This window comes from Pelophylax lessonae (assembly GCF_965119305.1).
Source record: "Pelophylax lessonae genome assembly, chromosome: 5".
Classification (NCBI taxonomy): Eukaryota; Metazoa; Chordata; class Amphibia; order Anura; family Ranidae; genus Pelophylax; species Pelophylax lessonae.
Window position 1 is genome coordinate 546,342,057 of NC_138772.1, and position 16,197 is coordinate 546,358,253.

General features: G+C 42.5%; 1 protein-coding gene across 1 annotated transcript in view; it reads right to left on the bottom strand.

Annotated features, from left to right (window-relative positions):
- Positions 1–1,456: 1,456 nt before the first annotated feature.
- LOC309555531 (cytochrome P450 2C20-like) overlaps positions 1,457–16,197 on the bottom strand; it is a gene marked incomplete at its 5' end in the record, with an annotated part of 45,245 nt that continues 30,504 nt past the window's right edge. Inside the window, one exon of the mRNA XM_082257598.1 lies at positions 1,457–1,726. Coding sequence (XP_082113724.1) covers positions 1,530–1,726 — 197 coding nt within the window. The 3' untranslated portion in view covers positions 1,457–1,529. The remainder of the gene's footprint in view (positions 1,727–16,197) is intronic.

Below are 16,197 nucleotides of genomic sequence, written 5' to 3' on the forward strand. Positions count from 1 at the left end.
GTTGGTTTTGCTGGTCACATGCAGTATATAATTCGGAATGTATTTCTAACAGCACAACACTTTGGGTTTATTTACTAATGGAAAATCCACTCTGCACTACAAGTGCCGTGGACATGCAGTCGCTGTAGATCTGAGGAGGACACGCAAGGGAAAAAAAAAAACAGCATTTTTGCTTGCACACGATTGGATGATAGAAATCAGCAGAGCTTCTCCTCATTTCAGATCTTCCACTCAGGTCTACAGTGACTGCACTTCCAAGTGCACTTGCAGTGCACAGTGGATTTGCCTTTTGTAAATCAACCCCATTGTTTGTACTGTATATATTGAATTTAGATATTTAAGTGTTCAGATATCTGTGAGTGCTACTGTTTTATGAATTATTCTTATCACTTTGTATTTTGCATGATTAGCTCACTTATTGGTTCTATTTGCATTGGATGTTGGTGAACTTTGCAGATAATCCCTGATTTAAATATACACTATTACCAAAAGTATTGGGACACCTGCCTTTACACGCACATGAATTTTAATGGCATCCCAGTCTTAGTCCGTAGGGTTCAATATTGAGTTGGCCCACCCTTTACAGCTATAACAGCTTCAACTCTTCTGGGAGTGTTTGACCATTTTTCCATCAGTGCATTTGTGAGGTCAGGCACTGATGTTGGAAAGAAGGCCTGACTAGCAATCTCCACTCCCAAAGGTTTTCTATCGGGTTGAGGTCAGGCCAATCAAGTTCCTCCACCCCGAATTTGCTCATCCATGTCTTTATGGACCTTGCTTTGTGCACTGGTGTGCAGTCATGATGGAACAGGAAGGGGACATCCCCAAATTGTTCCCACAAAGTTGGGAGCACGAAATTGTGCAAAATGTCTTGGTTTGCTGACGCCTTAAGAGTTCCCTTCACTTGAACTAAGGGGCCAAGCCCTACCCCTGAAAAACAACCCCACACCATAAACCACCTCCACCAAATGATTTGGATCAGTGCATAAAGACATGGATGAGCGAGTTTGGGGTGGAGGAACTTGACTGGTCTGCACAGAGTCCTGACTTCAATCCTATAGAACACCTTTGGGGTGGAGACCGAGAGTCAGGTCTTCTCTCCAACATCAGTGCCTGACCTCACAAATGCGCTTTTGGAAGAATGGTCAAAACACTCCTAAACCTTGTGGACAGCCTTCCCAGAAGTGTCAACTCAACAGAACACCTTTGGGATGAATTTGAGCAGAGACTGTGAGCCAGGCCATCTCTCCAACATCAGTGCCTGACCTTACAAATGCGCTTCTGGAAGAATGGTCAAATATTCTCATAGACACTCCCAAACCTTGTGGACAGCCTGCCGGGAAGAGTTGAAGCTGTTATAACAGGGTGGGCAAACTCAATATTGAACCCTACAGACTAAGACTGGGATGTCTTTAAAGTTCATGTGCGTGTAAAGGCAGGCGTCCTATTACTTTGGTAATATAATGTATGTTGGGGAGTTCCTCTATCGAAGGTCTCCTCTCCAAACATGTGTCTATGAATGTTGCAGATTATGTGGTGAGTGATGCTCGGGACACAGCACACAGCTGGGAAGATGCAATTACTATAGTTTTATGATCATGCAGCCATTTGGAGTCCTGTGGCTTGGCTTCTTGGGGAAGCTTGATGGTAAATTTCTGGAGCACAGCAGAGAAGAGAAGGAAGAGCTCCATTCGAGCCAAATTCTCCCCGGCACAAACCCGCTTTCCTGTGGAAGAGACGAGGAAGAGTTGTGGATAAGGCAGACACATACCAGCTACATGGCTGTTTATATTGCATACATTTTAAAAAATAGAAAATAAACAATTATATAAAAAAACACCAAGCTTTATGTGAATACAGAATGGATACAATGTTAAGGTGTACACAACCAAAGACAGTGCAGTCAATAGATTTGGAAAGCCTAAATCAGTATGTAAGATTTGGACCAATGGCCACCAGAGTCAATGTGAAAGGTCATGTTAAGGTGGTTTTTAGAGTTAGTTGTTTTAAGGAGTGCTGCGGGCTTTAAATGGTTCCCTTAGGGTTAGAGAAACTTCTTTCAGCTCAGGGGTATTCTGTGGGTGCAGGAACAACTGAGGACCATTGGCACCATTAACTTTTTAGACCTCTTCATTTTTTTCGAATGATCATCCAATTCAAGAAATTGCCCTTAAGTTGGGATTCAGTAGGTGGAACAATACCCCTTACATTGGTGGATAAGGAAAGAAAAGGGAGGTAGGGGAATATATTCCCTTATCAGGCTCTCTAGAGACCGATGGCCATAGGCCAGATCATATTTAAGATTTACATTATGTACAAGGAGGAAAGTGCCAATCCAACTGTAAAAAGTCCACAAAAGATTTTTATGGGAAGTTCAGTAATAATCGGACATACTCCAGGGGACTACAAAGGCTTCATACTATTTCAAATCCTTTTGATGTATACTGGGGATGGAAATGGGGGGGGGGGTATAATTTGCCACAGATTCTCCCCTATCCTCTGCCTTCATGCCTGCCAAGCCTATTGTCATATGGCTTCCTCTCAGGATCGCACCCCATATGAGCACCACAAGCCACACTCCGGAGCAATCATTTCACTGGACACGGCTAATGACAGATCACTGTACTGGCCCACTGCTGGTACCATGTGCTTGCTGTGACCAATCACAGTAGATCACATTTCAGTTCAACACAGTAAAAGGCTTTGATTCATGCCTTTCATTGTATTATTGTAATAAACTGTGATTGGTTACAGTAATCACATGGTACAGACAGGGCCAATCACAGCCCATCTGTACCATCTGATTAGCTAATCACAATAGTAAACACTGAATGATTTGTTTTCAGAAAAAAAATGGTTACGTATAAGTGTAAATTTTCACAAGCAATCATAGTGTGTAAAAAAGAAAACAATCTTCCCAGAGTAGTACAGTGTTACTATGATAATACTGTATTGCTCTGGTCATTATATTTAAAAAAAATTGTAAAAAAATAAATGTAGCAAAAAAAATTAAACAAATTGAAAACATACTGTCACCCGTCAGTGTCCCTGATCACTGCCATACCGGTTATAGGATGACACTGTACTTCACTGGTGACAGTATGTAAAAGTATTTTTTAGAAATTGTGAAAAAAAAAAAAAAAAAAACTTATTTAAATTTCTTCATTTTCCAAAAAAATGTGACAAAAATTTACAACTTCAAAAAAACTCGCCATGCTTCTTACTAAATACCTTTAGACTGTCTATGTTGCAAAAATGGGTAATTTTGGGGATATTTGTACTGTCCTGGCGTTTGTTTGGGCCTCAAAAAATGAGATACATCTGGGTTGATCAATTTTCAGATATACTGTATATCCCATAGTTTGTGGACTCTAACTTTCCTACAAACTAAAAAATATACACTGATTTGGGTTATTTTCACTAAAGAAATGTAGCAGAATATATCTTGGCCTACCTTTCTGAAGAAAGATTATTTATTTGCAAAATGTAATATTAGAAACAAGGAAAAATGCATCTTTTTCAAAAGTTTTTTTTTTAAAGTTTTTTTTTTTGCTTTGTTTATTTAGCAAAAAAAAAAAAACAGTGGTGATTAAATACCACTAGTGTTGAGCGAACACGGACTGTATTATTCGTGTTCGTACCGAATAATTGGATTTTTTTTACCCGAACACGGACACGGACACTTTACTGTATGTTCGGGTAAAAATCCGTGTTCGGTCGTTTTATTTCCGGGTTTTGCATGCTTTGGCGCTCTTTTCATGGCGGGCTTTCAACAGCCAATCAACAATCGTTTAACTGGTGTGCCTTAAGCCATCCCAGCCATGCCTGCAAATGTCTTAGTAGCTGTGATTGGCCGTCTGAAGCATGTGACCAAGTCTTTATAAGTTCGAGGCAGCCGCCGCAGCAGCGTCATTCTGCTGCTTAGCTAAGGGACAGAGCACACATCAATGTGCTGGCTGCTGATTAGGGAAAGATAGGCAGGAAAAAACCATTTGTGTCCGGATAGAATTGAGGGACAGGTCGGAGTGTTTAGGCAGGGCGAGTTGTAGGCATTTTAGGGATAGAGTCTGCTGAATTATAGGGTCAGTGTCTTCTACAAACTACAATCGATATTGCTGTGTGGGGGGTGGGGTGAATCTGCACTCAATCCTGATCTACGATCTCTTCTCAATCCTGTTAGGGACAGAGTCTGCTGAATTTTAGGGAAACTGTGTTCTACAAACTACAATCGATATTGCTGTGTGGTGTGGGATTGGAGATAGGCAGGTGTCAGTGATCCACATCCATTTTTCTGTGTGTGAGCTGCAGTGAACACAATCTTTTTGGGCTGCAGTGAACACAATCTTTTTGGGCTGCAGTGAACACAATCTTTTTGGGCTGCAGTGAACACAATCTTTTTGGGCTGCAGTGAACACAATCTTTTTGGGCTGCAGTGAACACAATCTTTTTGGGGTGCAGTGAACAAAATCTTTTTGGGGTGCAGTGAACACAATCCTTTTTGCTGTGCAGTGAACACAATCTTTGTGGGGTGCAGTGAACACAATCCTTTGTGGGGTGCAGTGAACACAATCTTTTTGGGGTGCAGTGAACAAAATCCTTTTTGGGGTGCAGTGAACAACATCCTTTTTGGGGTGCAGTGAACACAATCTTTTTGGGGTGCAGTGAACAAAATCCTTTGTGGGGTGCAGTGAACACAATCTTTTTGGGGTGGAGTGAACAACATCCTTTTTGGGGTGGAGTGAACAACATCCTTTTTGGGGTGCAGTGAACAAAATCATTTTTGGGGTGCAGTGAACAAAATCATTTTTGGGGTGCAGTGAACAAAATCATTTTTGGGGTGCAGTGAACACAATCTTTGTGGGGTGCAGTGAACACAATCTTTGTGGGGTGCAGTGAACACAATCTTTGTGGGGTGGAGTGAACACAATCTTTTTGGGGTGGAGTGAACAACATCCTTTTTGGGGTGCAGTGAACAACATCCTTTTTGGGGTGCAGTGAACACAATCTTTTTGGGGTACAGTGAACACAATCTTTGTGGGGTGCAGTGAACACAATCTTTGGGGGGTACAGTGAACAATCTTTTTGGGGTGCAGTGAACACAATCTTTGTGGGGTGCAGTGAACACAATCTTTTTGGGGTGGAGTGAACAAAATCATTTTTGGGGTGCAGTGAACAACATCCTTTTTGGGGTGCAGTGATCAAAATCCTTTTTGGGGTGCAGTGAACACAATCTTTTTGGGGTGCAGTGAACAAAATCCTTTGTGGGGTGCAGTGAACAGAATCTTTGTGGGGTGCAGTGAACACAATCTTTGGGGGGGTACAGTGAACACAATCTTTTTGGGGTGCAGTGAACACAATCTTTGTGGGGTACAGTGAACAGAATCTTTGTGGGGTGCAGTGAACACAATCTTTGGGGGGTACAGTGAACACAATCTTTTTGGGGTGCAGTGAACACAATCTTTGGGGGGTACAGTGAACACAATCTTTTTGGGGTGCAGTGAACACAATCTTTGTGGGGTGCAGTGAACACAATCTTTGGGGGGGTACAGTGAACAACATCCTTTTAGGGTGCAGTGAACACAATCTTTGTGGGGTGCAGTGAACAACATCCTTTTAGGGTGCAGTGAACACAATCTTTGTGGGGTACAGTGAACAGAATCTTTGTGGGGTGCAGTGAACACAATCTTTGGGGGGTACAGTGAACACAATCTTTGTGAGGTGCAGTGAACACAATCTTTGTGGGGTGCAGTGAACACAATCATTGTGGGGTGCAGTGAACACAATCATTGTGGGGTGCAGTGAACACAATCTCATACTTCTGAAGATTTGAGGGTGCTGCCTGTTCCATACTCCCCCTACTCCTCATCTAGCCTTTTAGGGGTACAAACAATAGTAATTGGGGCCTAGTGTGGTTGTGTACGTGTGATATACATACACTTTTTTTGGATCATATTTTCTATTCCGCTATTTAATCAAAAACCTTTGGGGATCAGTTAAATTGGGGGATAGTCTGTGTTGGTACGTGTGAGAGAGATCCACCTTTCCAAGTTGTTGGGGTTCATCTCATACTTCTGAAGGTTTGAGGGTGCTGCCTGTTCCATACTCCCCCTACTCCTAGCCTTTTAGGGGTACAAACAATAGTAATTGGGGCCTAGTGTGGTTGTGTACGTGTGATATACATACACTTTTTTTGGATCATATTTTCTATTCCGCTATTTAATCAAAAACCTTTGGGGATCAGTTAAATTGGGGGATAGTCTGTGTTGGTACGTGTGAGAGAGATCCACCTTTCCAAGTTGTTGGGGTTCATCTCATACTTCTGAAGGTTTGAGGGTGCTGCCTGTTCCATACTCCCCCTACTCCTAGCCTTTTAGGGGTACAAACAATAGTAATTGGGGCCTAGTGTGGTTGTGTACGTGTGATATACATACACTTTTTTTGGATCATATTTTCTATTCCGCTATTTAATCAAAAACCTTTGGGGATCAGTTAAATTGGGGGATAGTCTGTGTTGGTACGTGTGAGAGAGATCCACCTTTCCAAGTTGTTGGGGTTCATCTCATACTTCTGAAGGTTTGAGGGTGCTGCCTGTTCCATACCCCCCCTACTCCTCATCTAGCCTTTTAGGGGTACAAACAATAGTAATTGGGGCCTAGTGTGGTTGTGTACGTGTGATATACATACACTTTTTTTGGATCATATTTTCTATTCCGCTATTTAATCAAAAACCTTTGGGGATCAGTTAAATTGGGGGATAGTCTGTGTCGGTACGTGTGAGAGAGATCCACCTTTCCAAGTTGTTGGGGTTCATCTCATACTTCTGAAGGTTTGAGGGTGCTGCCTGTTCCATACCCCCCCTACTCCTCATCTAGCCTTTTAGGGGTACAAACAATAGTAATTGGGGCCTAGTGTGGTTGTGTACGTGTGATATACATACACTTTTTTTGGATCATATTTTCTATTCCGCTATTTAATCAAAAACCTTTGGGGATCAGTTAAATTGGGGGATAGTCTGTGTTGGTACGTGTGAGAGAGATCCACCTTTCCAAGTTGTTGGGGTTCATCTCATACTTCTGAAGGTTTGAGGGTGCTGCCTGTTCCATACTCCCCCTACTCCTCATCTAGCCTTTTAGGGGTACAAACAATAGTAATTGGGGCCTAGTGTGGTTGTGTACGTGTGATATACATACACTTTTTTTGGATCATATTTTCTATTCCGCTATTTAATCAAAAACCTTTGGGGATCAGTTAAATTGGGGGATAGTCTGTGTTGGTACGTGTGAGAGAGATCCACCTTTCCAAGTTGTTGGGGTTCATCTCATACTTCTGAAGGTTTGAGGGTGCTGCCTGTTCCATACTCCCCCTACTCCTAGCCTTTTAGGGGTACAAACAATAGTAATTGGGGCCTAGTGTGGTTGTGTACGTGTGATATACATACACTTTTTTTGGATCATATTTTCTATTCCGCTATTTAATCAAAAACCTTTGGGGATCAGTTAAATTGGGGGATAGTCTGTGTTGGTACGTGTGAGAGAGATCCACCTTTCCAAGTTGTTGGGGTTCATCTCATACTTCTGAAGGTTTGAGGGTGCTGCCTGTTCCATACTCCCCCTACTCCTAGCCTTTTAGGGGTACAAACAATAGTAATTGGGGCCTAGTGTGGTTGTGTACGTGTGATATACATACACTTTTTTTGGATCATATTTTCTATTCCGCTATTTAATCAAAAACCTTTGGGGATCAGTTAAATTGGGGGATAGTCTGTGTTGGTACGTGTGAGAGAGATCCACCTTTCCAAGTTGTTGGGGTTCATCTCATACTTCTGAAGGTTTGAGGGTGCTGCCTGTTCCATACCCCCCCTACTCCTCATCTAGCCTTTTAGGGGTACAAACAATAGTAATTGGGGCCTAGTGTGGTTGTGTACGTGTGATATACATACACTTTTTTTGGATCATATTTTCTATTCCGCTATTTAATCAAAAACCTTTGGGGATCAGTTAAATTGGGGGATAGTCTGTGTTGGTACGTGTGAGAGAGATCCACCTTTCCAAGTTGTTGGGGTTCATCTCATACTTCTGAAGGTTTGAGGGTGCTGCCTGTTCCATACTCCCCCTACTCCTCATCTAGCCTTTTAGGGGTACAAACAATAGTAATTGGGGCCTAGTGTGGTTGTGTACGTGTGATATACATACACTTTTTTTGGATCATATTTTCTATTCCGCTATTTAATCAAAAACCTTTGGGGATCAGTTAAATTGGGGGATAGTCTGTGTTGGTACGTGTGAGAGAGATCCACCTTTCCAAGTTGTTGGGGTTCATCTCATACTTCTGAAGGTTTGAGGGTGCTGCCTGTTCCATACTCCCCCTACTCCTAGCCTTTTAGGGGTACAAACAATAGTAATTGGGGCCTAGTGTGGTTGTGTACGTGTGATATACATACACTTTTTTTGGATCATATTTTCTATTCCGCTATTTAATCAAAAACCTTTGGGGATCAGTTAAATTGGGGGATAGTCTGTGTTGGTACGTGTGAGAGAGATCCACCTTTCCAAGTTGTTGGGGTTCATCTCATACTTCTGAAGGTTTGAGGGTGCTGCCTGTTCCATACCCCCCCTACTCCTCATCTAGCCTTTTAGGGGTACAAACAATAGTAATTGGGGCCTAGTGTGGTTGTGTACGTGTGATATACATACACTTTTTTTGGATCATATTTTCTATTCCGCTATTTAATCAAAAACCTTTGGGGATCAGTTAAATTGGGGGATAGTCTGTGTTGGTACGTGTGAGAGAGATCCACCTTTCCAAGTTGTTGGGGTTCATCTCATACTTCTGAAGGTTTGAGGGTGCTGCCTGTTCCATACCCCCCCTACTCCTCATCTAGCCTTTTAGGGGTACAAACAATAGTAATTGGGGCCTAGTGTGGTTGTGTACGTGTGATATACATACACTTTTTTTGGATCATATTTTCTATTCCGCTATTTAATCAAAAACCTTTGGGGATCAGTTAAATTGGGGGATAGTCTGTGTTGGTACGTGTGAGAGAGATCCACCTTTCCAAGTTGTTGGGGTTCATCTCATACTTCTGAAGGTTTGAGGGTGCTGCCTGTTCCATACTCCCCCTACTCCTCATCTAGCCTTTTAGGGGTACAAACAAAAGTAATTGGGGCCTAGTGTGGTTGTGTACGTGTGATATACATACACTTTTTTTGGATCATATTTTCTATTCCGCTATTTAATCAAAAACCTTTGGGGATCAGTTAAATTGGGGGATAGTCTGTGTTGGTACGTGTGAGAGAGATCCACCTTTCCAAGTTGTTGGGGTTCATCTCATACTTCTGAAGGTTTGAGGGTGCTGCCTGTTCCATACTCCCCCTACTCCTAGCCTTTTAGGGGTACAAACAATAGTAATTGGGGCCTAGTGTGGTTGTGTACGTGTGATATACATACACTTTTTTTGGATCATATTTTCTATTCCGCTATTTAATCAAAAACCTTTGGGGATCAGTTAAATTGGGGGATAGTCTGTGTTGGTACGTGTGAGAGAGATCCACCTTTCCAAGTTGTTGGGGTTCATCTCATACTTCTGAAGGTTTGAGGGTGCTGCCTGTTCCATACTCCCCCTACTCCTAGCCTTTTAGGGGTACAAACAATAGTAATTGGGGCCTAGTGTGGTTGTGTACGTGTGATATACATACACTTTTTTTGGATCATATTTTCTATTCCGCTATTTAATCAAAAACCTTTGGGGATCAGTTAAATTGGGGGATAGTCTGTGTTGGTACGTGTGAGAGAGATCCACCTTTCCAAGTTGTTGGGGTTCATCTCATACTTCTGAAGGTTTGAGGGTGCTGCCTGTTCCATACCCCCCCTACTCCTCATCTAGCCTTTTAGGGGTACAAACAATAGTAATTGGGGCCTAGTGTGGTTGTGTACGTGTGATATACATACACTTTTTTTGGATCATATTTTCTATTCCGCTATTTAATCAAAAACCTTTGGGGATCAGTTAAATTGGGGGATAGTCTGTGTTGGTACGTGTGAGAGAGATCCACCTTTCCAAGTTGTTGGGGTTCATCTCATACTTCTGAAGGTTTGAGGGTGCTGCCTGTTCCATACTCCCCCTACTCCTCATCTAGCCTTTTAGGGGTACAAACAATAGTAATTGGGGCCTAGTGTGGTTGTGTACGTGTGATATACATACACTTTTTTTGGATCATATTTTCTATTCCGCTATTTAATCAAAAACCTTTGGGGATCAGTTAAATTGGGGGATAGTCTGTGTTGGTACGTGTGAGAGAGATCCACCTTTCCAAGTTGTTGGGGTTCATCTCATACTTCTGAAGGTTTGAGGGTGCTGCCTGTTCCATACTCCCCCTACTCCTCATCTAGCCTTTTAGGGGTACAAACAATAGTAATTGGGGCCTAGTGTGGTTGTGTACGTGTGATATACATACACTTTTTTTGGATCATATTTTCTATTCCGCTATTTAATCAAAAACCTTTGGGGATCAGTTAAATTGGGGGATAGTCTGTGTTGGTACGTGTGAGAGAGATCCACCTTTCCAAGTTGTTGGGGTTCATCTCATACTTCTGAAGGTTTGAGGGTGCTGCCTGTTCCATACCCCCCCTACTCCTCATCTAGCCTTTTAGGGGTACAAACAATAGTAATTGGGGCCTAGTGTGGTTGTGTACGTGTGATATACATACACTTTTTTTGGATCATATTTTCTATTCCGCTATTTAATCAAAAACCTTTGGGGATCAGTTAAATTGGGGGATAGTCTGTGTTGGTACGTGTGAGAGAGATCCACCTTTCCAAGTTGTTGGGGTTCATCTCATACTTCTGAAGGTTTGAGGGTGCTGCCTGTTCCATACTCCCCCTACTCCTCATCTAGCCTTTTAGGGGTACAAACAATAGTAATTGGGGCCTAGTGTGGTTGTGTACGTGTGATATACATACACTTTTTTTGGATCATATTTTCTATTCCGCTATTTAATCAAAAACCTTTGGGGATCAGTTAAATTGGGGGATAGTCTGTGTTGGTACGTGTGAGAGAGATCCACCTTTCCAAGTTGTTGGGGTTCATCTCATACTTCTGAAGGTTTGAGGGTGCTGCCTGTTCCATACTCCCCCTACTCCTCATCTAGCCTTTTAGGGGTACAAACAATAGTAATTGGGGCCTAGTGTGGTTGTGTACGTGTGATATACATACACTTTTTTTGGATCATATTTTCTATTCCGCTATTTAATCAAAAACCTTTGGGGATCAGTTAAATTGGGGGATAGTCTGTGTTGGTACGTGTGAGAGAGATCCACCTTTCCAAGTTGTTGGGGTTCATCTCATACTTCTGAAGGTTTGAGGGTGCTGCCTGTTCCATACTCCCCCTACTCCTAGCCTTTTAGGGGTACAAACAATAGTAATTGGGGCCTAGTGTGGTTGTGTACGTGTGATATACATACACTTTTTTTGGATCATATTTTCTATTCCGCTATTTAATCAAAAACCTTTGGGGATCAGTTAAATTGGGGGATAGTCTGTGTTGGTACGTGTGAGAGAGATCCACCTTTCCAAGTTGTTGGGGTTCATCTCATACTTCTGAAGGTTTGAGGGTGCTGCCTGTTCCATACCCCCCCTACTCCTCATCTAGCCTTTTAGGGGTACAAACAATAGTAATTGGGGCCTAGTGTGGTTGTGTACGTGTGATATACATACACTTTTTTTGGATCATATTTTCTATTCCGCTATTTAATCAAAAACCTTTGGGGATCAGTTAAATTGGGGGATAGTCTGTGTTGGTACGTGTGAGAGAGATCCACCTTTCCAAGTTGTTGGGGTTCATCTCATACTTCTGAAGGTTTGAGGGTGCTGCCTGTTCCATACTCCCCCTACTCCTCATCTAGCCTTTTAGGGGTACAAACAATAGTAATTGGGGCCTAGTGTGGTTGTGTACGTGTGATATACATACACTTTTTTTGGATCATATTTTCTATTCCGCTATTTAATCAAAAACCTTTGGGGATCAGTTAAATTGGGGGATAGTCTGTGTTGGTACGTGTGAGAGAGATCCACCTTTCCAAGTTGTTGGGGTTCATCTCATACTTCTGAAGGTTTGAGGGTGCTGCCTGTTCCATACTCCCCCTACTCCTCATCTAGCCTTTTAGGGGTACAAACAATAGTAATTGGGGCCTAGTGTGGTTGTGTACGTGTGATATACATACACTTTTTTTGGATCATATTTTCTATTCCGCTATTTAATCAAAAACCTTTGGGGATCAGTTAAATTGGGGGATAGTCTGTGTTGGTACGTGTGAGAGAGATCCACCTTTCCAAGTTGTTGGGGTTCATCTCATACTTCTGAAGGTTTGAGGGTGCTGCCTGTTCCATACTCCCCCTACTCCTAGCCTTTTAGGGGTACAAACAATAGTAATTGGGGCCTAGTGTGGTTGTGTACGTGTGATATACATACACTTTTTTTGGATCATATTTTCTATTCCGCTATTTAATCAAAAACCTTTGGGGATCAGTTAAATTGGGGGATAGTCTGTGTTGGTACGTGTGAGAGAGATCCACCTTTCCAAGTTGTTGGGGTTCATCTCATACTTCTGAAGGTTTGAGGGTGCTGCCTGTTCCATACCCCCCCTACTCCTCATCTAGCCTTTTAGGGGTACAAACAATAGTAATTGGGGCCTAGTGTGGTTGTGTACGTGTGATATACATACACTTTTTTTGGATCATATTTTCTATTCCGCTATTTAATCAAAAACCTTTGGGGATCAGTTAAATTGGGGGATAGTCTGTGTTGGTACGTGTGAGAGAGATCCACCTTTCCAAGTTGTTGGGGTTCATCTCATACTTCTGAAGGTTTGAGGGTGCTGCCTGTTCCATACTCCCCCTACTCCTAGCCTTTTAGGGGTACAAACAATAGTAATTGGGGCCTAGTGTGGTTGTGTACGTGTGATATACATACACTTTTTTTGGATCATATTTTCTATTCCGCTATTTAATCAAAAACCTTTGGGGATCAGTTAAATTGGGGGATAGTCTGTGTTGGTACGTGTGAGAGAGATCCACCTTTCCAAGTTGTTGGGGTTCATCTCATACTTCTGAAGGTTTGAGGGTGCTGCCTGTTCCATACCCCCCCTACTCCTCATCTAGCCTTTTAGGGGTACAAACAATAGTAATTGGGGCCTAGTGTGGTTGTGTACGTGTGATATACATACACTTTTTTTGGATCATATTTTCTATTCCGCTATTTAATCAAAAACCTTTGGGGATCAGTTAAATTGGGGGATAGTCTGTGTTGGTACGTGTGAGAGAGATCCACCTTTCCAAGTTGTTGGGGTTCATCTCATACTTCTGAAGGTTTGAGGGTGCTGCCTGTTCCATACTCCCCCTACTCCTCATCTAGCCTTTTAGGGGTACAAACAATAGTAATTGGGGCCCAGTGTGGTTGTGTACGTGTGATATACATACACTTTTTTTGGATCATATTTTCTATTCCGCTATTTAATCAAAAACCTTTGGGGATCAGTTAAATTGGGGGATAGTCTGTGTTGGTACGTGTGAGAGAGATCCACCTTTCCAAGTTGTTGGGGTTCATCTCATACTTCTGAAGGTTTGAGGGTGCTGCCTGTTCCATACTCCCCCTACTCCTAGCCTTTTAGGGGTACAAACAATAGTAATTGGGGCCTAGTGTGGTTGTGTACGTGTGATATACATACACTTTTTTTGGATCATATTTTCTATTCCGCTATTTAATCAAAAACCTTTGGGGATCAGTTAAATTGGGGGATAGTCTGTGTTGGTACGTGTGAGAGAGATCCACCTTTCCAAGTTGTTGGGGTTCATCTCATACTTCTGAAGGTTTGAGGGTGCTGCCTGTTCCATACCCCCCCTACTCCTCATCTAGCCTTTTAGGGGTACAAACAATAGTAATTGGGGCCTAGTGTGGTTGTGTACGTGTGATATACATACACTTTTTTTGGATCATATTTTCTATTCCGCTATTTAATCAAAAACCTTTGGGGATCAGTTAAATTGGGGGATAGTCTGTGTTGGTACGTGTGAGAGAGATCCACCTTTCCAAGTTGTTGGGGTTCATCTCATACTTCTGAAGGTTTGAGGGTGCTGCCTGTTCCATACTCCCCCTACTCCTAGCCTTTTAGGGGTACAAACAATAGTAATTGGGGCCTAGTGTGGTTGTGTACGTGTGATATACATACACTTTTTTTGGATCATATTTTCTATTCCGCTATTTAATCAAAAACCTTTGGGGATCAGTTAAATTGGGGGATAGTCTGTGTTGGTACGTGTGAGAGAGATCCACCTTTCCAAGTTGTTGGGGTTCATCTCATACTTCTGAAGGTTTGAGGGTGCTGCCTGTTCCATACCCCCCCTACTCCTCATCTAGCCTTTTAGGGGTACAAACAATAGTAATTGGGGCCTAGTGTGGTTGTGTACGTGTGATATACATACACTTTTTTTGGATCATATTTTCTATTCCGCTATTTAATCAAAAACCTTTGGGGATCAGTTAAATTGGGGGATAGTCTGTGTTGGTACGTGTGAGAGAGATCCACCTTTCCAAGTTGTTGGGGTTCATCTCATACTTCTGAAGGTTTGAGGGTGCTGCCTGTTCCATACTCCCCCTACTCCTCATCTAGCCTTTTAGGGGTACAAACAATAGTAATTGGGGCCCAGTGTGGTTGTGTACGTGTGATATACATACACTTTTTTTGGATCATATTTTCTATTCCGCTATTTAATCAAAAACCTTTGGGGATCAGTTAAATTGGGGGATAGTCTGTGTTGGTACGTGTGAGAGAGATCCACCTTTCCAAGTTGTTGGGGTTCATCTCATACTTCTGAAGGTTTGAGGGTGCTGCCTGTTCCATACTCCCCCTACTCCTAGCCTTTTAGGGGTACAAACAATAGTAATTGGGGCCTAGTGTGGTTGTGTACGTGTGATATACATACACTTTTTTTGGATCATATTTTCTATTCCGCTATTTAATCAAAAACCTTTGGGGATCAGTTAAATTGGGGGATAGTCTGTGTTGGTACGTGTGAGAGAGATCCACCTTTCCAAGTTGTTGGGGTTCATCTCATACTTCTGAAGGTTTGAGGGTGCTGCCTGTTCCATACTCCTCCTCCTACTCCTCATCCATCCTTTTAGGGGTACAAACAATAGTAATTGGGGCCTAGTGTGGTTGTGTACGTGCGAGATACATACACTTTTTTTGATCATATTTCCTATTCCGCTATTCAATAAAAACCTTTGAGGATCAATTGAATTGCGGGATAGTCTGTGTCGGTACGTGTGAGATCCACCTTTCCAAGTTTTTGGGGTTCATCTCATACTTCTGAAGGTTTGAGGGTGCTGCCTGTTCCATACTCCTCCTCCTACTCCTCATCCATCCTTTTAGGGGTACAAACAATAGTAATTGGGGCCTAGTGTGGTTGTGTACGTGCGAGATACATACACTTTTTTTGATCATATTTCCTATTCCGCTATTCAATAAAAACCTTTGAGGATCAATTGAATTGCGGGATAGTCTGTGTCGGTACGTGTGAGATCCACCTTTCCAAGTTTTTGGGGTTCATCTCATACTTCTGAAGATTTGAGGGTGCTGTCTGTTCCATACTCCTCCTACTCCTCATCCATCCTTTTAGGGGTAGAAACAATAGTAATTGGGGCCTAGTGTGGTTTTGTACGTGCGAGATACATACACTTTTTTGGATCATATTTCCTATTCCGCTATTCAATAAAAACCTTTCTAGGGCAAGATCTTAAATTACAGAAATATGAGGAGACCGTCAAATAAGGGCCGTGGCCTGGGTCGTGGTGCTGCTGGTAGAGCTCCTGTTGCAAGGAGAGGACGTGGTCGATCTGTGCCAGCTACACGCACAAGTGAAACACCTTCCTCAAGTATGAGTAGGCGACAGAACCTGCATCAGTATTTGGTAGGGCATCAAACGCCCCTAGAAGTGATGAGGCCAGAACAAGTTGAGGCGATAGTAGATTGGTTTGCTGCTGACAGTGCCTCCAGTTCCTTCACATTGTCTCCCACCCAGTCTACTGCAGAAAGGTCAGAGTTGGCACCTGCAGCCAATGTCCAACCGTCTTTCACCTCACCCCCTTGCAAATCAGGCCAGCAGTCTGAGCCCCAAGCCATACAGCAGTCTCTTATTCTTT